Source organism: Rhinopithecus roxellana, chromosome 8 (genome assembly GCF_007565055.1).
Source record: "Rhinopithecus roxellana isolate Shanxi Qingling chromosome 8, ASM756505v1, whole genome shotgun sequence".
Lineage (NCBI taxonomy): Eukaryota > Metazoa > Chordata > Mammalia > Primates > Cercopithecidae > Rhinopithecus > Rhinopithecus roxellana.
Window position 1 is genome coordinate 6,742,003 of NC_044556.1, and position 24,565 is coordinate 6,766,567.

Here is a 24,565-nt window from a genome sequence, read left to right on the forward strand (position 1 = left end):
GAGGCGGTAGGGACGCCGTGGGCCGCACAGGCCGCGCTGCGCCGCAGCTGCTGACTCCGCCCCTGCCGCGTCTTGGCTCCGCCCCCAGCTCCGGCTCCGCCCCCAGCACTGGTCCCGCCCTAGCCCAGCCCAGGCACCAGGGGTGCTGCTGCGCCACCTGCAGACCGCCATCGTCCTGTAATAAATAAAACCGCTGCAGAATTCAACTTTATTATTATTTTTTTTTGAGACTAGCAGTGGCTCACGCCCGTAATCCCAGCACTTTGGGAGGCCGAGACGGAAGAATCGCTTAAGCCCAGAAGTTGGGGACCAGCCTGGGCAACATAGTGAGATCCCGTCTCTACAAAAAATTTAAAAGTTAGCCGAGCGTGGTGGTGCGGGCCTGTAGTCCCAGCTGCTCTGGAGGCTGAGGCAAGAGGATCACTTGAGCCCAGGAGTTCGAGGCAACATAGTAAACTTGGGCAACATAGTAAACTCACCCACCCCCATCTCTAAGACAGATCAATTTTCAAAAAAATCCTGCACTGTGGCCGAGAGCGGTGGCTCACGCCTGTAATCCCAGCACTTGGATCATTTGAGGTCAGGAGTTTGAGACCAGGCCGGCCAACATGGTGAAACCCCATCTGTACTAAAAATACAAATAATTGGCTAGGTTTGGTTGTGGGCACCAGTAATACCAGCTACTCAGGAGGCTGAGGCAGGAGAATTGCTTGAATCTGCAAGGCGGAGGTTGCAGTGAGCAGAGATCTTGCCACTGCATTCTAGCCTGGGTGACACAGCCAGACTCTGTCTCCAAAAAAAAAAAAAGTTTCCAATAAAGTCCTTTAAAAATCCAAAATCCAGGCCAGGCACAGTGACTCATGTCTGTAATCCCAGCTCTTTGGGAGCCCAAGGCAGGAAGGTCTCTTGGGTCCAGGAGTCTGAGACCTCATCTCTACAAAATAAAATAAAATAAAAATATTAGCCAGGCGTGGTGGCATTCTCCTGTGGTCCCAGCTACTTGGGAGGCTGAGGTGAGAGGATCAGTTGAGCCCAGGAGTTCTGAGCTGCAGTGAGCCATTACCTCACCACTGCATTCCAGCCTGGGCAACAGAGCAAGATCCTGTGTGAAAAAATAAAAATTCCCTAATCCATCCCAGGATCAAGTGTTGTATTTTGTTGTTATGACTCTAATTTAGTCTCTCTTTCTGGAACATTTTATCAATCTTACCTTCTCTCCATGACATCAATATTTTTCAAAAATTCCAGGCTAGTAATTTTGCAGAAAGTCCTTCCATTGCTATTTGTCTAACACTTCCTCATGATTTTGCATTTGTGGCAGGAAACAGACGTGACATTGTGTTTTCAGGATGCATACAATGTTGATTTTGTCCACGACCGATTATGCTAACTTGGTTCAAATGGTGTCTGCCAGTTTCTCCAGTGTGAGTTAGTGTGTTACACTTTGGTTTTTTGTTGTTGTTGTTGTTTTTAGTATTTTATTTAATTTTAATTTTTTTTTTGAGACAGGGTCTCACTCTGTCACCCAGGCTGGAGTGCAATGGTGTGGTCTCAGCTCACTGCAACCTCTGCCTCCCCGGTTCAAGCCATTCTCCTGTCTCAGCCTCCCCAGTAGCTGGGATTACAGGCGCACGCCATCACGCCCAGCTAATTTTTGTGTTTTTAGTAGAGACAGGTTTCACTATGTTGGTCAGGCTGGTCTCGAACTCCTGACTTCGAATGATCTGCCTGCCTTGGCCTCCCAAAGTGCTGGGATTACAGGCGTGAGCCACCGTGCCCGACCAGTTTTTTTCTTTTTTTTTTGCGATGGAGTCTCACTCTGTGGCCCAGGATGGAGTGCAGTGACCCAATCTTGGCTCACTGCAACCTCCGCCACCAGTTCAAGTGATTTTCCTACCTCAGCCTCCTGAGTAGCTGTGATTACAGGCCCGCGCCACCATGTCTGGCTAATTTGTGTGTTTTTAGTAGAGATGGGGTTTCACCATGTTGGCCAGGCTAGTCTCAAATTCCTATCTCAGGCGATCCACCCGCCTCAGCCTCCCAGAGTGCTGGGATTACAGGCATGGGCCACTTTCCACTTTTGTTAATAAGTGCTTTCTGGGGAGATACTTCAAAAGTAATTAAATAGCCTGTTCCTCAACACATTCCGTTTCCAAGAACTTAATATCAATTGATGACCCTTGCCTGTGTCAGTTATTACTATAATGGCAACCAAATGGTGATTTTTTTTTTTTCTTTCTTTCTTTCTTTTTTTTTTTGAGACAGAGCCTTGCTCTGTCGCCCAGGCTGGAGTGCAGTGGCGCGATCTCGACTCACTGCAAGCTCCGCCTCCTGGGTTCACGCCATTCTCCTGCCTCAGCCTCCCCAGTAGCTGGGACTACGGGTGCCTGCCACCACGCCCACCTCATTTTTTGTATTTTTTTTTTTAGTAGAGACAGGATTTCACCGTGTTAGCCAGGATGGTCTCGATCTCCTGACCTCATGATCTGCCCGCCTCAGCCTCTCAAAGTGTTAGGATTACAGGCGTGAGCCATCGTGCCTGGCCCCAAATGGTGATTTTTCTAATTCCATCTTGGAGCATTTCCTTACTAACTGGCTCAACAAATTCTTCCAGGCTTACTTGTCTTACATTTTGTCTGCCCCAGTCCTGGACTCAACCATTTTTCCAAAGAGCCCTGGTTCATTTTAGTATGAATGATATTTTATTTATTTATTATTTATTTATTTTATTTATTTCGAGACGGAGTCTCGCTCTGTCACCCAGGCTGGAGTGCAGTGGCGCAGTCTCAGCTTACTGCAAGCTCCACCTCCTGGGTTCACGCCATTCTCCTGCCTCAGCCTCCCAAGTAGCTGGGACTACAGGCGCCCGCCGCCACGCCCGGCTAATTTTTTGTATTCTTTAGTAGAGACGGTGTTTCACCATGTTAGCCAGGATGGTCTTGATCTCCTGACCTCGTGATCCGCCCACCTTGGCCTCCCAAAGTGCTGGGATTACAGGTGTGAGCCACCGTGCCCAGCCAATATTTTGTTTTATTTTATTTTGAAATGGAGTCTCCCTCTATTGCCCAGGCTAGAGTGCAGTGGTGCAACTTTGGCTTACTGCAACCTCCATCTCCTGGGTTCAAGCAATTCTCCTGCCTCAGCCTCCTAAGTAGCTGGGACTACAGGTGTGCGCCACCATGCCCCGCTAGTTTTTTTGTATTTTTAGTGGAGATGGAGTTTCACCATATTGGCCAGGTTGGTCTCAAACTCCGGACCTCGTGATCCACCCCCGCCTAAGCCTCCCAAAGTGCTGGGATTAAAGACATGAGCCACCATGCCCAGCCTTAATTTTTAAATAATAAATAGAGACGGGGCTTGTTATGTGACTCAGGCTAGTTTTGAGCTCCTGGGCTCAAATGATCCTCCTGCCTCGACCTCACAAAGTGGTAGGATTACAGGCGTGAGCCACTGTGCCTGGCAGATAATTTCATTTATTTATTTATTTATCTTTTTTTTTTTTGAGATGAAGTTTTGCTCTGTTGCCCAGGCCGGAGTGCAATGAAACGATCTTGGCTCGCTGCAATTTCCGTCCCCCAGGTTGAAGGAATTCTCCTGCCTCAGTCTCCTGACTAGCTGGGATTACAGTCGTGCGCCACCATGCCCGTCTAGAATTTGCATTTTTAGTAGAGACGGAGTTTCACCATGTTGGCCAGGATGGTCTGGAATTCCTGATCCCAGCACTTTGGGAGGCCAAAGTGGATGGATTACTTGAGGTCAGGAGTTTGAGACCAGCCTAACCAATATGGTAAAACCCCATCTACACTAAATATACAAAAATTAGCTGGGCATGATGGCGTGCACCTGTAGTCCCAGCTACTCGGGAGGCTGAGACAGGAGAATTGCTTGAACCTGGGAGGCAGAGGTTGCAGGGAGCCGAGATTGTGCCACTGCACTCCAGCCAGGGTGACAGAGCCACTCTGTCTCAAATAAATAAATAAATACACAAAAAAGAAATGAAAAAAAAGAAGGTTGGGCATGGTGTCTTACACCTGTAATTCCAGCACTTTGGGAGGCCAAGGCGGATGTATCACATTAGGCCAGTAGTTTGAGACCAACCTGGCCAATGTGGTAAAATCCCATCTCTACTAAAAACACAAAAATTATCTGGGCATGGTGGCACATGCCTGTAATCCCAGCTACTTGGGAGGCTGAGGCATGAGGATCACTTAAACCTAGGAGGTGGAGGTTGCAGTGAGCTGAGACAGAGTGAGAGTGACTAAAAAAAAAAGACCTGTCTCGGCCGGGCGCGGTGGCTCAAGCCTGTAATCCCAGCACTTTGGGAGGCCGAGACGGGCGGATCATGAGGTCAGGAGATCGAGACCATCCTGGCTAATACGGTGAAACCCCGTCTCTACTAAAAAATACAAAAAAAACTAGCCGGGCGATGAGGCGGGCGCCTGTAGTCCCAGCTACTCGGGAGGCTGAGACAGGAGAATGGCGTGAACCCGGGAGGCGGAGCTTGCAGTGAGCTGAGATCCGGCCACTGCACTCCAGCCTGGGTGGCAGAGCAAGACTCCGTCTCAAAAAAAAAAAAAAAAAAGACCTGTCTCAAAGAAAAAAAAGTAACCTGGCTGGGCGGCGCAGTGGCTCACGCCTGTAATCTCAGCACTTTGGGAGGCCAAGGAGGGCGCATCACGAGGTCAAGAGATGGAGATCATCCCGGCTAACATGGTGAAACCCCGTCTCTACTAAAAATACAAAAATTTAGTCTGGCATGGTGGCACGCACCTGTAGTCCCAGCTACTGGGGGAAGCTGAGGCAGGAGAATTGCTTGAACCTGGGAGGCAGAGGTTGCAGTGAGCCGAGATCTCACCACTGCACTCCAACCCGGCGACAGAGCAAGACTTCATCTCAGAAAAAGAAAAAAAAAGAAATTTGCACATCAGCATTTTGTAACCACTAATGGATTATGAAGCTTGGTAATGCTCATTAGCAGCTGCTAATGCCACAAAAGAGGGAAACATGAATCCAATGTGTCTTCTAACGTATGCACACGACACTAGCTAGGCAGCGCTCAATCCAGTCCTGACTCTAATCAAACCTTTAGGTCTTTTTTTTTTTTTTTGAGACAGGGTCTTACTCAGTTGCCCACACTGAAGTGCAGTGGTGCTATCTCTGGTCACTCCAACCTCCGCCTTCCAGGTTCAAGTGATCCTCCTGCTTCAGCCCCTGGAGTAGCTGGGATTACAGGCATCTGCCACCACGCCCAGCTAATTTTTGTATTTTTATTAGAGACGGGGTTTCGCCCTGTTGGCCAGGCTGGTCTCAAACTCCTGACCTCAAATGATCTGCCTGCGTCGGCCTCCCAAAGTGCTGGGATTACAGGCATGAGCCACTGCACCCAGCCCATAATAAAACATTTCTTTTTTTTTTTGAGATGGAGTCTCGCTCTGTCGCCCAGGCTGGAGCGCAGTGGTTGGAGCTAAGCTCACTGCAAACTCTGCCTCCCAGGTTCATGCCATTCTCCTGCCTCAGCCTCCCAAGTAGCTGGGATTACAGGCGCCCGCCACCTCACCCGGCTAGTTTTTTGTATTTTTTTTTAGTAGAGACGGGGTTTCACCATGTTAGCCAGGATGGTCTCCATCTCCTGACCTCGTAATCCACCCGCCTTGGCCTCCCAAAGTACTGGGATTACAGGCTTGAGCCACCACGCCCGGCCTAATAAAACATTTCTTAAAAGTTGGTATACTTCTTCCCCGTCTCCATTCATTCATTCATTCATTCATTCATTCATTCACCGTGACAGTGTCTCCCTCTGTTGCCCGGGCTGGAGTGCAGTGGTGTGATCACAGCTCACTGCAGCCTCTACCTCCCTGACTCAACTGATCTTCCCATCTCCGCCTCCCAAGTAGGTGCGTGCCACCATGCCCGGCTAATTTTTGTATTTTTCGTAGAAACGTGGTTTCATCATGTTGCCCAGGCTGGTCTTGCATTCCTGGGCTCATGCAATCTGCCCGCCTTGGTCTCCCAAAGTGCAGTAATTACAGAAATGAGCCATGCTCAGTGTTTCTTTATTATTTTTTTAGAGACTAGGTCTTGCTGTGTTGCCCTGGTTGGACTGTAACTCTTGGGTTCAAGTGATCCTTCTCTCTCTCTTTTTCATTGGCAGTTTCTACTAGAAATCCTCCTGTTGCCCGGGTGCGGTGGCTCACGCCTGTAATCCCAGCACTTTCAGAGCCCAAGGTGGGCAGATCATGAGGTCAGGAGATAGAGACCATTCCGGCTAACACAGTGAAACCCCGTCTCTACCAAAAAAAAAATCGGCCAGATGTGATGGCATGCGCCTGTAATCCCAGCTACTCAGGAGGCTGAAGCAGGACAATTGCTTAAACTCAGGAGGCGGAGGTTGCAATGAGCGGAAATCAAGCCACTGCGCTCCAGCCTGGGCAACAGAGCAAGACTCTGTCTCAAAAAAAAAAAAAAAAATTCTTCTGTCTCAGACCCAGAGTAGCTGGGACTACAGGTCACACCACGGTGCCCAACTATCTTCCCAGCCTTTTATCCACTTCTTAGAGTTTTCTGGCTCATAGCTGGTACACAATAAATGCTGGGAAAAGCCTCGTAACTTAGCAGTGACACACACAGTTCTGGGTTTGAAACCTGTTTGCATCTTACTAATTGTGGGACCTTAGGGGAATCGCTTAACTTCTGTAAAAGGGGCCAGTATATTATGCCCACCTCCTTGGGTTGTTGCAAATAACAAATAATGATGTGTGAAAGATTTAACATGGTCCCTAGGAAAAGTACATGTAGAATTGCCATATGAGTTGGGTGCATAAACTTAGAATTGCCATACGGGCCAGGCGTGGTGGCTCATGCCTGTAATCCCAACATTTTGAGAGGCTGAGGTGGGTGGATTGCTTGGGCCCAGGAGTTCGAGACCAGCCTGGCAACATAGTGAAATCCCGCCTCTACAAAAAATACAAAAATTAGTGAGGTGTCCTGGTGTGTGCCTGTGGTTCCAGCTACTTGGGAGGCTGAGGTGGGAGGATGGCTTGAGCCTGGGAGGTGGAGGTTGCAGTGAGCCGAGATCATGCCACTGCACTCCAGCCTGGGTGACAGCAGAGGGAGAGCCCGTCTAAAAATAAAAAAAAAAAAAAAAAAGGCCAGGCGCAGTGGCTCACGCCTGTAATCCCAGCCCTTTGGGAAGCTGAGGTGGGCAGATCACCTGAGGTCGGGAGTTCAAGACCAGCCTGACCAACATGGAGGAGCCCTGTCTCCACTAAAAATACAGAATTAGTCGGGCATGGTGGCGCATGCCTGTAATACCAGCTACTCGGGAGGCTGAGGCAGGAGAATCCCTTGAACCCGGGAGGCAGAGGTTGTGGTGAGCCAAGATCACGCCATTGCACTTCCAGCCTGGGCAACAAAGAGTGAAACTCCATCTCAAAAAAAATAAAAAGGTAAGTTTTATGTTATGTGTATGTTACCATAATAATAAAAGATTTAAGAACAGAGTCTGGCAGAGTGAGCATGACGTGCTTATTAAATCACTGAAATCAAAGTAATTAAACTGGCATTGCTGGCCTCTGACTCTTAAGGGGACATGGAGTATATCAGTCACTCCCCACCTCAGGCCTAGCAGATAGTGGAGGCTGGAGAAATATTTGTTGATCTTTTGACTGCTTGAAATTCAAGGTGCTAAGGCCAGGCACGATAGCTCACGCCTGTAATCTCAGCACTTTGGGAGGCTGAGGCGGGTAGATCATCTGAGGTTAGGAGTTTGAGACCAGCCTGGCCAACATGGGGAAACTCAATCTCTACTACAAATACAAAAATAAGCTGCGTGTGGTGGCGTGTGCCTATAATCCCAGCTACTCCAGAAGCTGAGGAAGGAGAATCCCTTGAACCTGGGTGGCGGAGGTTGCAGTGAGCTGAGATCACGCTGCTGCACTCCAGCCTGGGTAACAGAGCAAGACTCTGTCTCAAAACAAACAAACAGGGCCAGGCACGGTGGCTCACGCCTGTCATCCCAGCACTTTGGGAGCCCGAGGCGGGCAGATTACCTGTGGTCGAGAATAAATACAAAAAAATTAGCCGGGCATGGTAGCGCATACCTGCAATCTCAGCTACTCAGGAGGCTGAGGCAGGAGAATCGCTTGAACCCACGAGGCGGATGTTATGGTGAGCCAAGATCATGCCATTGCACTCCAGCCGGAGTAACAAGAGCAAAACTCGGTCTCAACAAACAAACAAAAACTCAAGGTGCTTTCTTGCACCCAATGCCTCTGTCCACCACATGACCCACCGTGCCCAAACCCAGGGGAATCCGTGTCCCTGGGGTCTGTTTGAATGGGCCCTGGAGCCCAGGGTGCCTCCCCTCCAATTCTGCCAGTTAGCTTTGTGCCAGGCTGCTCCCTGGGCCTGGAGCGCACACCTTGGCTCACTCCAGCTCCCGTGTCTAAACAGCTCCCAGCGACCTGGGGCTCTTCTGGGAAAAGGTGTCTGCGATCCCCTATCCCTCCAGGCAGGGCAGCCAGAATCTAGAATCAAGAGGGAATGGTGCTCTCCTCTCTCATGGGCCCCCAGGGTCTCCAGGGTGTGGGTAGCCTCTTCAGCTAGCGGCTGGAGCTTTTGGACAGCTGCTGGCAGCTCACACTGGTCCCAAGTTCACTGTGGGGTGAGGCGGAGGGAGACGCTGGATCCTGGGAAGAGGAACTCCATGCCACACATTTTGCTGCCCCTGGCATTTCCCCACTGGGCCCTCCTCCAGTGTCAGTCTAGGGTGGAAACAGCTGGCATCACCAACATGCACTGGGCAAGTCACCCCTCGTCAGGACCCCAGGGAAAGGGCGACCCTGGCAGGAGACAGTAATGAATCCTGGCCACTGCCCTTGGCTCCCGTCCCCACCAGGGGGCGCCCGCAGGCCTGGGGTCCTGGGACACGGGAGTTTAAGGTCAAAAACAGGCGGCAGCCTTCCCTCCTTCCCTGGCACAGGGGCAGCTTGGCGAGGACCCACCCAACCGCGCTGGGCCCAGGAGGCTTCCACGCTGCCCTTGGCAGGTGCTGGGGTCCTCTCGCTCCGTGTGGGGTGGGACATGGAGATGGGGGGGGTCCGGCCTGCACTGGGGAACGTGCAGCGAGAGAGGCTTCGGCCCAGGAGCTGGCGCCTGGCGCAAAGAAAGCAGACAGAGGCGCAGCAGCAGGTTTCTGTACAGGAAGTCAGATTATACATTTCAGTAATGGGCAGGGTGACGGGAACGGGGCAACAGTGCAGGGGCCACAGGGAGAAGAAGAGATCGAGAGCTGGGGTTTGGCATAAATCTTACAAAGTGTATAAAGAATCTGTGTTTCTCTACATTAACAAAAACCAAAGGCTACAAGAGCGGTTGTATATACAAAACACGGAAATATTGCTTCACTTGCAAACAGGTTCCAGACCAGATGGGGAGACGAGACAGAGGAGGGGGACAGGGAGGGCCGAGAGGGCGGGCACGCTGCGTGCAGGAGAGGGGACTGGGGAGAGGAGAGGGGAGAGGGGAGGTGGGGACGGGCTTCTCCCTGCATCAATCAACAGGCAGAGGTGAAAGGCCTGTGCGAGCTGCTGTGCGCTGAGGAGCGGGTGGGCGCTAAGAGCCCGGGGGGTCCGCCTGCCCCGGTCCCCACTGCCTGGTTCTTCGGGCTTTGGCCCAGAGCAGGGTTCTGGGTGGGGACGACGGGCTGGCTGGGCCACCCAGCCACAGAGGGAGGGAGGCAATCGCTCCCTGGAGTCGGCCGAGGAAAAGGGGAGAAGGCGACGCCGTCCGCCCGTCCTCCTCACCTCTGGCCAGCCCGGTCCATCCTGCCGCCCCCCCCGAACCCCGCCAAGATGTCGGCGGGGACCCGAGTTTCATGGGTGCAGCAAACCCGGGCTTCTAGCTTTTCCCCGGGCAGGACGGGGTAGCACTGGCTCCTGTCCTTCCTGGGCCCCGGCCTGGCCGTGCAGAGCTCACTGGGAGGGCTGGAGCGAGCCGGCCACAGAGGGACAGCAGGGAGGGGCCGGAGGACACCGTGGCGGGGGCGGGCGGAGGACGTGCACGCACGCTGGGCGGAGGCGCGGGGGTCACAGGTTCTGGCAGCACTGCAGCTTGTTGGGCTTCTGTCCGTCCGTGGTGGGCGGCACGCTGATGTCCACCACGTTGTTCCCTGGGGACTCGTCATGGGCAGCGCGGTCTGCAATCTGTTTCTGTGACACGATGCGGTAGATCTCTGTGAAGGGGATACAGGGGGACGTGGGGTGAGCCAGCATGTGCCCTGCCTGCCGAGGGGGACCACTCCCTGCAGGACTCCAGAACCCCTCTTCAGATCCCCACAGCGCCCCCATCACATCGGGTAACAAGGACAGGGGCCGCGCACCCAGTTAGGGCAGGACCCACATCTGGTCACAGCCAGCCCAGGCCGTTGGTTCCCTAAGATCAGAAGGGTCCTCCTCCCTCAGAGGTAAACTCCCAGAAGCCAAAAGGCTCCAGGTGCCTGAGGCTACCCGCCTCCCCGCAGCCCAAGAGTTAAGGCAGGGCCCCTCCCCAGGAACTGGGGCCAGGGGGTCTCTGTGTCCCAGTGCCAGCAAGGGCTAGACCTGGTCTAGCCCTTGCTGGCGCACTGGTTAACAAGCAAAGGTTAGGCGCACTAGTAGAAAAAAAAAAAAAATCAAACAAACAGGCCAGGTGCATTGGCTCACGCCTGTAATCCCAGCACTCTGGGAGGCCGAGGCAGGTGGATCACTTGAGCCCAGGAGTTGGAGACCACCAGCCTGGCCAACATGGTGAAATCCCGTCTCTACTGAAAATTACAAAAATGAGCTGGGCCTGTGGCATGCATCTGTAATCCCAGCTATTCGGGAGGCTGAGGCAGGAGAATCGTTTGAACCTGGGAGGCGGAGGTTGCAGTAAGCTGAGATTAAGTCATTGCACTCCAGCCTGGGCAAAATAGCAAGACTCCATCCCGCCCCATCAGGAAAAAAAAAAGAAAAAAATCAAAAAACGAACAAAGCAAGTGAAGGTTCAGAGGCCATGTTCCACCCTGCCTGGCTGGTACCCTCCCCACACCCAGCCAGTCCCCGGCCACCTGTGAGGATGTTCTTGAATGCTTCCTCTACGTTGGTGGAATCCAAGGCTGAGGTCTCGATGAAGGACAAGTTGTTCTTTTCTGGAACAAAGAATACTGCCTAGGTGAGTGGGGAGGTGGGGTGACAGGTTCCCACATGCTCTCAGGGACCCTGCCCACCCACCTGGCCCATCCCAAGGTCACTCCTCAAGGAAGGGAGGCCAGGGCTGTGGCCGGGGCTCCAACACTGTGCCTTCCAGACACCTCTCTGGTGCCCGCGTCTCCATCCGCTCACCTGCGAAGGCACGGGCCTCGTCAGTGGGCACGGCCCGCAGATGGCGCAGGTCACTCTTGTTGCCCACCAGCATGATGACAATGTTGCTGTCTGCGTGGTCCCGCAGCTCCTTCAGCCAGCGCTCCACGTTCTCATAGGTCAGGTGCTTGGCGATGTCATACACCAGCAGGGCGCCCACTGCGCCTCGGTAGTACCTGCAGGATCAGGGGCCCATGAGCCTCTCTGGAGGACGACTGTGGGCAGTGGCGGCGTCACAGGATAACAGCACATGTCACGCCCAGGGTGGGTCGCCCAGGGCCGAGCCAAGGGGCAGCCATTGTGACCTCAAGGGAAGGGTGTGTATCTGGAGGCCCAAGCGCTGCTCCCTGTATCTAGCTCTGAAATGAGGGGGCCTAAGGAGGGAGTTTGGGGGCTGTAGATAGAAGATACCATGAAGTCATCAAAAAAGGGAAGGGGCTGGGCGTAGTGGCTCATGCCTGTAATCCCAGCACTTTGGGAGGCTGAGGTGGGTGGATCACTTGAGGCTGGGAGTTTCAGACCAGCCTGGGCAACACGGCGAAACCCCATCTCTACTAGAAAAATACAAAAATTAGCTGGGTGTGGTGGCATGTGCCTGTAATCCCAGCTACTCAGGAGGCTGAGTGGGAGCATCACTTGAGCCTGGAAGGTCAAGCTTTCAGTAAGCCAAGATTACGCCACTGCACTCCAGCCTGGGGGACAGAGCGAGACCCTTTTCAAAAAAAAAAAAAAAAAGTGAGGGATAGGGAGAAGGAAACAGCAGCAGTGCAGAGAAAAGGCCACTGCCTACCATGCAGGGCCAGGCTCAGCCCACTGAGGAGACAGACACCCACTCTCAGCACTTTGGGAGGCTGAGGTGGGAGGATCGCTTGAACCCAGGAGGAGTTCAAGGCCGCAGTGAGCTATGATCACACCACTGCACGCCAACCTGGACAACAGAGCGAGACTTTGTCTTTAAAAATAAATAAACAGGCCGGGTGCAGTGGCTCAAGAGGTCAGGAGTTCAAGACCAGCCTGGCCAAGATGGTGAAACCCCGTCTCTACTAAAAATACAAAAATCAGCCAGATGTGGTGGCAGGCACCTGTAATCCCAGCTACTTGGGAGGCTGAGGCAGGAGAATCGCTTGAACCCCGGGGCGGGGCGGAGGTTGCAGTGAGCCGAGATCGTGACACTGCACTCCAGCCTGGGCAACACAGTGAGACTCTATCTCAAAAAAATAAAATAAAATAAATAAATAAAATAAAATAAGCCAGGCATGGTGGCACACACGTGTAGCCCCAGCTACTCAGGGGGCTGAGGCAGGAGAATCGCTTGAGCCTGGGAGGTCGAGGGGCAGTGAGCTGCAATTGTGTCACTGCACTCCACCCTGGGTGACAGAGCAAGACCCTGTCTGTCTCCAAAAAAGAGGTGGCGACAGCCAGGCATGGTGGCTCACACCTAGAATCCCAGCACTTTGGGAGGCCGAGGGGTAGATCACCTGAGGTCAGGAGTTTGAGACCAGCCTGACCAATATGGAGAAACCCTGACTCTACTAAAAATAACAAAATTAACCTGGTGCAGTGGCACGTGCCTATAATCCCAGCTACTCGGGAGGCTGAGGCAGGAGAATCGCTTGAACCCAGGAGGCGGAGGTTGCAGTGAGCTGAGATCGCACCATTGCACTCCAGCCTGGGCGACAAGAGCGAAACTCCGTCTCAAAAAAAAACACAAAGAAACAGGAGGTGACAGACCAGATGCACCTGAGGGATGAAGGACATGGGAAGGAGCCCAGAAGACCTAAACACGATGGTGGTAGGAATGACTGGGGCGCTTGGGAGGGGTCCAGAAAAAGGCAGCTGAGTGGGTCCTGATGGCTGGGAAGCCTTTGCAGGGAAGGAGGGCCAGGCCTGGGTGGGAGGATAGGAGGGGTGTGGGCCCCAGTGAGGAGGGGAGCTGAGGGAGGAGGAAGGCTGGGAAGCTGGCTGGGAAGGGGCAGCAGCAAGGCGTAGTGGCCCGAGCCAAGTCCTCACTGCACTTGGTACCCAGAGAGCCCAGAGATACCCTGGTGTGGCCAAGGCTGGACGCTGGTCTGCCTGAGGGCCCCACGGCGCATGGCTGAGGTGTTCTTCCAGCCTCACTTCCTGCTCTTGGGAGCACACTCTCCCCTTCTCCTGCCCAACTCCTACACGTCCTTCCAAGCCCACGCGCCGCATGCCCACGCCCCCAAATCTCAGCGTCCCTGCCCAGGCTGCCGACACGCACGCGGAGGTGATGGCGCGGTAGCGCTCCTGGCCGGCGGTGTCCCAGATCTGCGCCTTGATGGTCTTGCCGTCCACCTGGATGCTGCGGGTGGCGAACTCCACGCCGATGGTGCTCTTGCTCTCCAGGTTGAACTCGTTGCGGGTGAAGCGCGACAGCAGGTTGCTCTTGCCCACGCCCGAGTCCCCGATGAGCACCACTGGGCGGGGAGGCGAGGTTCTGTGAGTCCCCATGCTCCACCCACGACCACCCCCACAACCTTCCTGCCGGTTCCCTGGGTGCTGCAACACCGCAGCTGCCAACGGTGTGGAGGAGTCGGGAGAGGCCTGGAGCCCGGAGCCTGCAGGCCCCGTGCTAAGTGGTGCAGAAGTGAAGGGAGGCTCCTGCCTTCCAGAAACGGCCACTGCGGATAGCACAACACCCGCCTGTCTCTGGTCCTCAGAGCAGGGCTTTCCCAGCTGGGGCATGGGGACCCAGGCAGCCAGGTAGGCAGAGCAGCTCGAGATCCATCAACCCTGAGTCTCCACCTGCAGCCTGGTGGCCGGGCAGCCAGACACAGCTTGAGAGGGCTCCTGAGCAGGGTGACCTTGGGCAAATCACTTCATCTCTGGACTTTTTCCAAATGTGTGAACAGGGAGGCAGTCACAGGAGGAGGAAGTAAGAGCAGGCATGGCCAGGCATGGTGGCTCCGCCTGTAAACCCAGGGCTTTGAGAGGCTGAGGTGGGTGGATCACTTGAGGTCAGGAGTTCGAGACCAGCCTGGCCAACATGGTGAAATCTATCTCTATAAAAAATACAAAAATTGGCCGGGCGCGGTGGCTCAAGCCTGTAATCCCAGCACTTTGGGAGGCCGAGACGGGCGGATCACTAGGTCAGGAGATCGAGACCATCCTGGCTAACACGGTGAAACCCCGTCTCTACTAAAAATACAAAAAACTAGCCGGGCGAGGTGGCGGGCGCCTGTAGTCCCAGCTACTCGGGAGGCTGAGGCAGGAGAATGGCATAAACCCGGGAGGCGGAGCTTGCAGTGAGCTGAGATCCGGCCACTGCACTCCAGCCTGGGCGACAGAGCAAGACTCTGTCTCAAAAAAAAAAAAAAAAAATTAGCCAGGCACAGTGGCTCATGCCTGTAATCCCAGCACTCTGAAAGGCCGAGGCAGGCGGATCACGAGGTCAGGAGATTGAAACCATCCTGGCTAACACGGTGAAACCCCGTCTCTACTAAAAATACAAAAAACTAGCCGGGCGAGGTGGCGGGCGCCTGTAGTCCCAGCTACTCGGGAGGCTGAGGCAGGAGAATGGCATAAACCCGGGAGGCGGAGCTTGCAGTGAGCTGAGATCCGGCCACTGCACTCCAGCCTGGGCGACAGAGCAAGACTCTGTCTCAAAAAAAAAAAAAAAAAATTAGCCAGGCACAGTGGCTCATGCCTGTAATCCCAGCACTCTGAAAGGCCGAGGCAGGCGGATCACGAGGTCAGGAGATTGAAACCATCCTGGCTAACATGGTGAAACCTCGTCTCTACTAAAAATACAATAAAATTAGCCGGGCATGGTAGCAGGCACCTGTAGTCCCAGCTACTTGGGAGGCTGAGGCAGAATGAGGTGAACCCGGGAGCCGGAGCTTGCAGTGAGCCAAGATCACGCCACTGCACTCCAGCCTGGGTGACAGAGCGAGACTCCATCTCAAAAAAAAGAAAATTAGCCGGGCGTGGTGGCTACTGTAGCCCCAGTTACTCAGGAGGCTGAGGCAGGAGACTGGCTTTAGCCCAGGAGCTGGAGGTTGCAGTGAGCCAAGATAGCATCAGTGCACTCCAGCCTGGGCAACAGAGATTCTGTCTCCCTCCACAAAAAGAGCAGGCATTGCACAGGAAGGGACATGAGTGGGCAGCTGTCACGGTTGTTGTGGTTTCTGGTCAGGGCATGGGAAGGGTCACTGCTCCAGGTATGTAAGTGACAGGACATGAGGAGCTACCCCCACCTCAACTCCCACCTCTCCTGGTGCAGCAAACCCACATCCAGCTTTGGCACAGAGGGCTGAGTGGGGAACAGGAATGTGCCCTGGGGACGCAGCCTGGAGGAAAGAGCCTGCAGCCACCTCCCACCACCCCGGTCCCCAGGCTTAGGTCCCCTGCTGAGCTGCAGGGAGCTCCAGCCAAGGCCAAGTCCTCATTCAAGAGGCAGTCCGCGTGGCAGTCCACATGTGTGCACAGCTCCTCACAAGGCTCCAACACAGGTATGCATTGTCCCAGGAGGTGGGTGCGCAGCAGAGCAGCTTGGCAAGATGCAAACCCTGGCCCAGAAAGGAGTCAGTGCAGCATGGACAGGAGGGAGATGAGGGTTTGTGGGCAACACCACCCAGGGACGGGGGGCCTGAGCCCAGTCCACACGGGGTACGCAGCAGGCCTGTCTCATGCTGGCCACGGGGCATCAGGAACGCGTCCCTGAGCAGAGCAGGTGCCGGCTGGTCAGGCCAGGGGTGAGCCACACTGTAAAGCGTTTCCTGTCCCAGCCATGGAAGCACTGTCCCTACGGGCCCAGCCGCCCCAGGCTCTGGGGTGGGGCCTGGGTGGGCTGTCCCCAGACCCAGAACATACTATGTGGGGAAGATCAGTGTGTGTGCGTGCACTTGAATACAGCCAACCAGATGCCCCAGCCAGAAGCCCCGGGGACCCCTAAATGTGGGCCTTGGGCCCTGGCACCTGAGGGTGGGTTGGCTCAGTGGCTTGGTCACCCCTGATCCCAAGCAGTTGGGGGGCATCCACTGAGGATGAGACTTCCCTGTCTGGGCAGACATGGGCATGGCTGCTCCTCCTGAGCTCGGGGAGGTGCAGGCAGCCAGGCTGAGTCCTGGCTGACACAGAGGTCCACCGGCCCCACCCAGAACCCCTGCCACATTGAGGGAGCAGGCCCTGGAGCCCACCAGGCAGCCCTCCTCTGCCCTTCCCCTGGCCACACTGTGGGGCTGTACCTACACGCTTGGAATTCTCTCCCTAGAAAACATTCTCTCCCGACCCCACTGCCTGCCCCGGGCACTGCCTGATTCTCTCCTCTCCAGACTCCGAATCCCCTGGAAGGTATCGTCTACACTCACTCATTCCACCTCCTGTCCCCCAGTCCTAGAACTCAAACCAAGCATGCTTTTTCCCCCACAGTCAGTGTCAGCCTCAGCCACCCCCACTCCCCCGGGCCCGTGCAGCAGGCACTCAGCAAGCTCTCCCTCCTTCCCTGCCTTCAGGGGCTCCACACCCCGACTCCCCTCCTCACAGTCACTCCCACTCAGTCTCCCACTCCACTTTCGAACCTCAGGGAGCCTCAAGACAGGCATCTCTGTCCTCACCCAGTCCCCAGGTGACCCCATCCAGGCTCATGGCTATAAACACCAGCCATGGGCTGGTAACTCCTATATTACCTCTCTCCCTAGAAGCCCAGACTGGCATGCCCATTGTCTCCTTCCTGTCTCCTCTGGGGCCCCAGTCCCCTCATACCCAGTAGAGCAGAGCCAAGCTCCCACTCACTCCCTAAGCCTGCTCACCCACCCCTCACCTACCCTCCTTATCTTGGTTAACTGTGGCTTGGTCCTACTAGGCACTCATGCCAAAACCTGGAGTCATTCTCGACTCCTTCCTTGCTCTTGCATCTCACAGTCAATCCTTCAGCACATTCAAAACAGATCCAAGAGAAGGGAGGATGAGGGGTACATCCCACCATGTCTCCCTGGGCGATTCCATTCCAGACTCTCAGACCCTGAAAGGTATTGTCTGTGGGGTCCCTGTGTTCACCCTCATCACCAACCAAAAGGCTGGCCTCCTGCAGCAGCCACCAGAGGGCGCCCGTGAGTGCCGAGCCAGGGCACCTCTCTCCCTCTGCAAACAACCCTCCGTGGCTCCCACCTCCCGCAGGGGAAAAGCCCCAGTCCTCCCCACTGCCCACAGGACCCTCCCCTCCTCCCTCGCGCCCCCTGGTTCATTCTGCTTCAGCCAGGCCTCCATGCTGTTTCCCCAACACGCCAGGTGTGATCCTGCCTCAGGGCCTTTGCACGGGCTGCTCCTTCTGCCAGAAATGCTCTTCTCCAGGCACGGACGTGGCTCCCGCCCTTATCCCCTTCGTGTGACCCCTTAAATGCCAGTTGGCCAAGAAGGCCCTCCCTGCTATGCTAGTAAAACCCTACTCTCTGAATTACCCTTTTCCCTGGCCCAGCTCTTCCTCCATCATTCTTGCCACTCTCTCACCTGTCAGGTGGCATTTATTTTTTGCCAGTCTGCCCCAAGGGCAGGAATCAGGTCCTGGCACAGTGCCTGGCACACAATAAACACCCAAGAAAATGTCTGTCAAATGGCTGGGCGCGGTGGCTCAAGCCTGTAATCCCAGCACTTTGGGAGGCCGAGACGGGCGGATCACGAGGTCAGGAGATCGAGACCATCCTGGTTAATACGGTGAAACCCCGTCTCTACTAAAAATACAAAAAATTAGCCGGGCGTGGTGGCGGGTGCCTGTAGTCCCAGCTACTCGGGAGTCTGAGGCAGGAGAATGGTGTGAATCCGGGAGGCGGAGCTTGCAGTGAGCTGAGATCGCACCACTGCACTCCAGCCCGGGCGACAGAGCAAAGACTCCGTCTCAAACAAAAAAAGAAAGAAAAAAAAAAGAAAAAAGAAATGTCTGTCAAATGAACAAACAAAACGCCAAAGAGGCTGGCTGAACCTCCTGGGCCCACCCCCTGCCCCATACCTGGAGGATGCCAGGTCACCACCCTTGGGCCACAGGTGAGGAGGGCAGGATCAGGCAGCCCCCTACAATCCCACCTGGTGCCCTCTCTGGTTGGCTGCTTGGAAGCCAAGAATAAAAAGAACACCAAGAATATTTGATGAGCCTGTGCTAACAAAGCTCTTGGTGTGCATTACTTCACAGAAGCCTCATGTAGCCCACTTTTACAGATGAGGAAACTGAGGCTCGGATGGGGAACAGGGTGTGGGGCAGAGCAGGACCCTGAAGCTATGCATGTTTGTTGGCTCGCCCCCACCTCCCAACGGTGCCCCCCAAGGGTCTTGTCTGGAGCCACCACCTAGGAATTGAGCCAGGCAGGATTTGAACCCAGGTCTTCCGCATCCACAGTCCAAGTTCTTCCCAACTTACTGCCACACTCGCTGTCCCACCCAAACCTCAACACGTGGCTCGGGAGTCATGATTCTGCCTTATGGGGTGGGCATTGAGGCTCTGGGCACCCCAGCTCCTACCGTGTGGGGCAGCCTGTCCACCTGGGGCAGCCGGCAAACTCCTACTCATCCTTCAAGACCCCTTGGTTCAGACCTCTCCTCTCCCCAAAGACCGCTGCTTGGACTGGCCTGCAAGACCTAAGACAACAGGGCCAGCATTCTCTCACGTCTCCATGGGTGCCCAGCATAGGGCTACCAAGTGGACTTCAGAGAAAGATGGAAAGATGGCCGGGCGCGGTGGCTCACACCTGTAATCTCAGCACTTGGGGAGGCCAAGGCAGGCGGATCATTTGAGGTCGGGAGTTCAAGACCAACCTGACTAACATGGTAAAACCCCGTCTCTACGAAAAATACAAAAATTAGCCGGGTGTGGTGGTGAGCATCTCTAGTCCCAGCTACTTGGGAGGCTGAGGCAGGAGAATCATTTGAACCCTGGAGGCGGAGGTTGCAGTGAGCCGGGATCGTGCCACTGCACTCCAACCTGGGCAACAACAGTGAGACTCCATCTCAAAAAAAAAAAAAAAAAGACGGAAAGAGGTGGCGTGAATGTGGGTGTGTGGTCCAAGGCCTCCGGACCAAACCAATAGGGATGAGAATGGGCTCCCAGGCCACCGGGGACCAGGCTGGACTCACTGTGAGGACCCCCATCCACACCACCAATCTTAACCTCCTTTCCATGGCAGCTACGGAAACCTGATCAAGGCCAGGGAGGTCTGCTCCGTTCTCATATCCTCAGGAAACAAGATAGGAAACTCGGGCCCTGCCTGGGTATCCCCCTGACATCCTCACTTCCTTCCCAGCCTTGCCCCAGCTGTACCGCCTTGGGGGCTCCTCAGCCTCATCAGTTTTTTGTTTGTTTGTTTGTTTTTTGTTTTTTTGAGACGGAATCTCCCTTACCCAGGCTGCAGTGCACTGACACGATCTCAGCTCACTGTAATCTCTGCCTCCCGGGTTCAAGTGATTCTCTTGCCTCAGCCTCCTGAGTAGTTGGGATTACAGGCCTGCACCACCACGCCCGGCTAATTTTTGTATTTTTAGTAGAGATGGGGTTTTGCCATGTTGGCCAGGCTGGTCTTGAACTACTGACCTCAAGTGATCTGCCCACCTCGGCCTCCCAAAAAGTGCTGGGATTCCAGGCGTGAGCCACGGGGCCCAGTTTTGCCCCAGGCTGCCAACCCTCAAGCACCTTGGCCAGGCTGGGTCCCCAGTGCTTTGCATGCCTCAGCTGACCACATTCTCAGGGCTGCCCCAGGGACAGATGTAAATATTATTCTCCCTGAACAGCTGGGAACACTCAACCTGGAGTGACCAAGTCAGAGCAAAGGCCAAACGGCCACTGAACAGGTAAATGGCAGGCCAGGTACAGTGGCTCACGCCTGTAATCCCAGCACTTTGGGAGGCCAAGGCAGGTGGATCACTTGAGGTCAGGAGTTCGAGACCAGCCTGACCAACATGGCGAAACCCCATCCCTACTAAAAATACAAAAATCAGCCCAGCGTGGTGGCAGGCACCTGCAGTCTCAGCTACTCAGGAGGCTGAGGCAGGAGAATCGTTTGAGCCAGGGAGGCCGAGGTGGCAGTGAGCTGAGACTAAGCCACTGCATTCCAGCCTGGATGACAAAACAGGTGAATGGGAGAGAGGCTGAGCTGCCCAGCCAGTCCCTGGCACTGGGTGCCCGATGCAGAGAGGTGGCCAGCGGGGCAGCGGCAGGGCTGGTCCAGGATGCAGGCTGGGAATGAACATGTCATTGTCTAGGACACAAGCAATCTGTTGTCTTGGGGAAATAAAGAGCCCTTGAGGACACAGCTCCCAGCATTTCCACAGAAGCTGGTGGCTTCCCTGGCTGGGAAGCGACCCCCCTACCCTAGACACGCCACTTGGCTGACAGAGCAGGCGAGCCCAGTTGGCAAAAACAAAGAGCTGGCACCTCTGAGAAGTGCTGGGTGCCCTGGCCTGCCCTGTAACAGTGTGGTGGCCCTGGGGGCCCAGACCCTAGTGCTCAGGCAGATGGAGAGGCCCTTCAGGGGAATGGGCCCTGATTCCGGGAAGAGCCTGGTGGAGCCAAGCAGCGCCCCACTCCTCCCATGAAAGCCGGTCCTCAGCATCCGAGGCCCCAGGGACTGGCACTGGGGGCCACTCTTGTCTCAGCTCTTCTCTGGGGAGGTGTCCAGAGCTAGGGCACTGGAGGGGCCCCTATTCTAAATGGGGAAAATGGTATGCTTGGGTCCCCAAACAGCAACCGGAACAGCAGGCCCACTGTGGGGTTCTGCTCAGGCTTGACGGCTGGGAGCTGCCTCTGGAGCCTCAGCAGAGAAAGGGAAGGAAGCACCAGGCAAGCCCATTCCCTGGGGACAGGAGCCACCTTGTCCTTGGGCAGGGGAGGGGCGGACAAGACCCAGAGGACAGGGTCTGGGGAAGCTGCCGCCCGTTTCCCCCACGACCCACGTCCTCCAGGGCCTTTAGGGTAGGGGAAGGGCTCAGAGAGGGCCTCAGCGGCCCTTGGGGACACAGCTACACCCATGGTGGACCCCACAGCCCCGAGTCCATCAGAAAAGAAATCAGGGGTCCTGCGGCAATTAGTGGCAGGCTATGAAAATGGCCCATGGCTAAAGGAGAAAATGTCAGGAGGATAAATGTGAGGCTCTATAATTAGGTACAAATCAACAGTGTCATTCCTGGGGGAAGGAAAGAACATTCGCAGAGGAAAACAAACAGCACACAGGGCATCACGCGGGGGATCTGCTGGCCTCGGCCGCTGAGGTCAAGGGAGCCAGTGCGTGATGTGGCCACCAAAAAAAAAAAAAAAAAAACGCAGGGGCCAGGTGTGGTGGCTCATGCCTGTAATCCCAGCACTTTGGGAGGCCGAGACAGGTGGATCACCTGAGGTCAGGAGTTCGAGACCAGCCTGGCCAACATGGTGAAACCCCATCTCTACTAAGAATACAAAAATTAGCCAGGCATGGTGGTGGGTGCCTGTAATCCCAGCTACTCGGGAGGCTGAGGCAGGAGAATCGTTTGAACCCGGGAGGCGGAGGTTGCAGTGAGCCAAGATTGCGCCACTGCACTCCAGCCTGGGTGACTAGAGTGAAATTATGTCTCAAAAAAAAAAAAAAAAAAAAAAGAAAAGAAACAGAAAAAGAAAGACAAATATTGAAAAAGAATAGAGGAGGTCCTCTGATAAGGCACAGGTGTGAAGGTGAGACGGCAGATGACCAGTTTGGGAAACGCTGACCTTGTGGGTTAGATTTTTGCTACCAACTGGCTTGAGAAGGTCAGCAGGGCACCTGCTTAGACTCAGTAAAAGGAGGCCAGTGTGGGGAGGGCAGCAGGGCAGGCCCCCCCACCCCCACACTGCCCGCCCGCCTGCCAAATGCCAGCTGCCGCAGCAGCTAGATCAGTGTTTCCAGGAAGCAGTGTCAGCAGACGGGTCCCGGGACCACACAGCCTCTCCGTTGCTCCTGACCCAGTAACTGTTCTGCTGGGAATGTACTTCAAGGAAATAACCCAAAGGGCAAAATCATGACTTGGGCAAACACTCGGAGCTGGGTCATTTAAAACAGCAAAAGGGCGAAAATAACAAGCAGGGGATAACCACAGAAACCTGGACAGGGCACGTGGGGAGCAACACTCCCTGCCGACCACAGAGCCTCACCCACCAGTGACATTATCAACCTATGTGCAGTTGCCAGAGCCCTCAGTGCCGCAGGACGACTCCAGGCCCTTGCAGAGGCACTTCCTCTCCCTCTCCACGGAAGGCTTGCGCCTCACGGACAGCTCAGGTTGGGAGACCTCTGCCCATTCCCTACAATCACAAGACGCTGGATGAGACCAGACGCAAGGCCCAGCTAGGCCTGGTGCAAGTCACAGAGCACGCTCGGAGGAACGGCTCAGCGAGGTGAGGATAACAACAGCTGATGGGGGACGCAGGCCCTTATAGAGCAGGACGCAGGGTGAAGGCACCTTGGATCCAAGGGTTAACCCTAAAGGGCTGCCATTGTCAGCCAGGGAGCCCAGCAACCAGGGCAGACGACTAGGCCAAAGTCTAGCTGGGCATAGGAGGCTCAGCTGAGAAACAAGGGACTCCAGCTTCTTCCAGCAGACCGGGCAATGGCTGCCTGATCTGACTAGGCCTTATTTGATGTTCCTAGAGCCCCCTCAGTCTCTCAGGCGGGGAAGACCCTCCAGCAGGCTGGCTGGGGACCCCGCCATCAGTGCGCACGTTGGAAGAAGGTGGTCTAACAAGCCCAAGTCCCAGATGCTGGCCACAAGCCCCTTAAGACATGCTTCCTAATTGCGCTCAGTCGGGCTCCAACACTTTATAAACTGTGTCTTTGTCACTGTGGGCTTCAGTTTCCCAATGTGTAAAAAGAGAGGCTGGTTAATATCAACCTCAAAGGGCTGCAGTGAGGATTTAACTTAGTTCATTTGCGTAAAGTGCTCAGAAAAGTGCAGGTACTGGCTTAGGCGCTGTTGAGAGTTCTAAGTGAAGAGATGGAATTCTTGCTGCACACACGGGTACCTTTCCACTCAATCCCAGCTCTGCACCCCAATCCAAGACTCCCACCACCACACACCTAACCCCCAGGCCCTCATCTCGGCCTAGCCCCCACTGTCTGCCCCGCCTATTCCCGGGCCCCACCCCCAAACACGCTGACCCAATCAGGACAGGCCTCGTGGAGCCCCGCCCCCATTTACCAAGCCCAACCCACCTATTGGTCACGCCCATCAGCCTTAGCCCCGCCTCCAAAACCCCGCCCCCGTTCCAAATCACGCTTTCAGCCCAGCCCGGCCCGCTAAATCGTGGGAAGGCTCCACCCCCTCCGGAGGCCCCGCCCTAACGGTCTCTCCCATCGCTCCGGGCCCCACCCCCGCAAGGCCCCAGCCCCGCCCCAGCGCATCCTGGGTCCCCCAGGTCTCTCCGGGCCTCTGGCTCCGCTTGGCCGCGAATCCTAGCTCGAAGCTGATGGAGCCCGGTCGGCCCCGGCCTTCCCGGCTGCCTGGCCCGCCGGGCCCCAAGCCCCGGGCTCCGGACTGGGCCCAGCGGCCTGAAGCACGGCCTTGGCCCGTCTGCCCGCCGCCTCGCCGCAACGCCCTCGCCCGTCTGTGCCCCACCGGCCGCACCTTTGAATAGGTAGTCGTACTCATCGTCCCGGGTCCCCATTGTCCTGGCGCTTCCGGCGGGATCGGCGACTCCGCAGCCCCACCACAAACACCCGACGGGGGCGGAGCCGGCGCCGCGCAGAGCGGCCGTTGAATGGCCTATCAGCGGCGGGTGGAGTAGCGACTGGCACCCGGCGAGGCCAATCAGAGGTGGAAGTAGTACTCTGAGGGTGGGCGCCGCTTGGTATCCGCCCTCCTCGCCCTCGGTGTCCTGGAGAAAGGCGGAAGGAATGCGGACCTTTTTGAAGTGACGGCCGCGACAGCCTATTAGAGGCGAGTTTAAGAGGGCGGGGCGGAAGGCTGCAGGAATGAAATGGAATGACAGACCAATTAACCAATGAGAGGCTGGATTGAGAACCTAGCCGACTATCAGAGGACCTGTCCGGGAAGGGAAATGGAGGTATGTCCAGGTGATGCTAAGATGCTTAACGTCCCGATGACGTCATAGGTCAGCGCGCGCTGCCCTGGCTTTGCCCCCTCCCAATCCCATAAATGATCATTTCCGGGGACCTCAGCGCTGGGTCCCATTTCTCTGTTGCGGTTTCCATCTCTATTTTGGGACCCACTGGGTTATCCTC

At 55.4% G+C, this 24,565-nt stretch overlaps 1 protein-coding gene across 1 annotated transcript; it reads right to left on the reverse strand.

Annotated features, from left to right (window-relative positions):
* Positions 1–9,185: 9,185 nt before the first annotated feature.
* RAB11B (RAB11B, member RAS oncogene family) lies at positions 9,186–24,202 on the reverse strand. The gene is made up of 5 exons (XM_010388828.2): positions 23,949–24,202; positions 13,621–13,816; positions 11,361–11,554; positions 11,087–11,167; positions 9,186–10,231 (listed from the first exon to the last, which is right to left on the reverse strand). The coding sequence occupies exons 1-5, from the start codon at positions 23,986–23,988 to the stop codon at positions 10,086–10,088; spliced, it is 657 nt and encodes a 218-aa protein (XP_010387130.1). The 5' UTR covers positions 23,989–24,202; the 3' UTR covers positions 9,186–10,085.
* Between the last annotated feature and the right edge of the window lie 363 nt (positions 24,203–24,565).

What these genes read in the sequence shown, in the direction of transcription:
- RAB11B (XM_010388828.2), bottom strand. Translation starts at nt 23,988, where the DNA reads ATGGGGACCCGGGACGATGAGTACGACTACCTATTCAAAG. An exon ending in GTACGACTACCTATTCAAAG is followed by an intron (nt 13,817 to 23,948) that starts GTGCGGCCGGTG and finishes CTCCCCGCCCAG; the next exon opens with TGGTGCTCATCGGGGACTCG. An exon ending in CGAGGCCCGTGCCTTCGCAG is followed by an intron (nt 11,168 to 11,360) that starts GTGAGCGGATGG and finishes TCTTTGTTCCAG; the next exon opens with AAAAGAACAACTTGTCCTTC.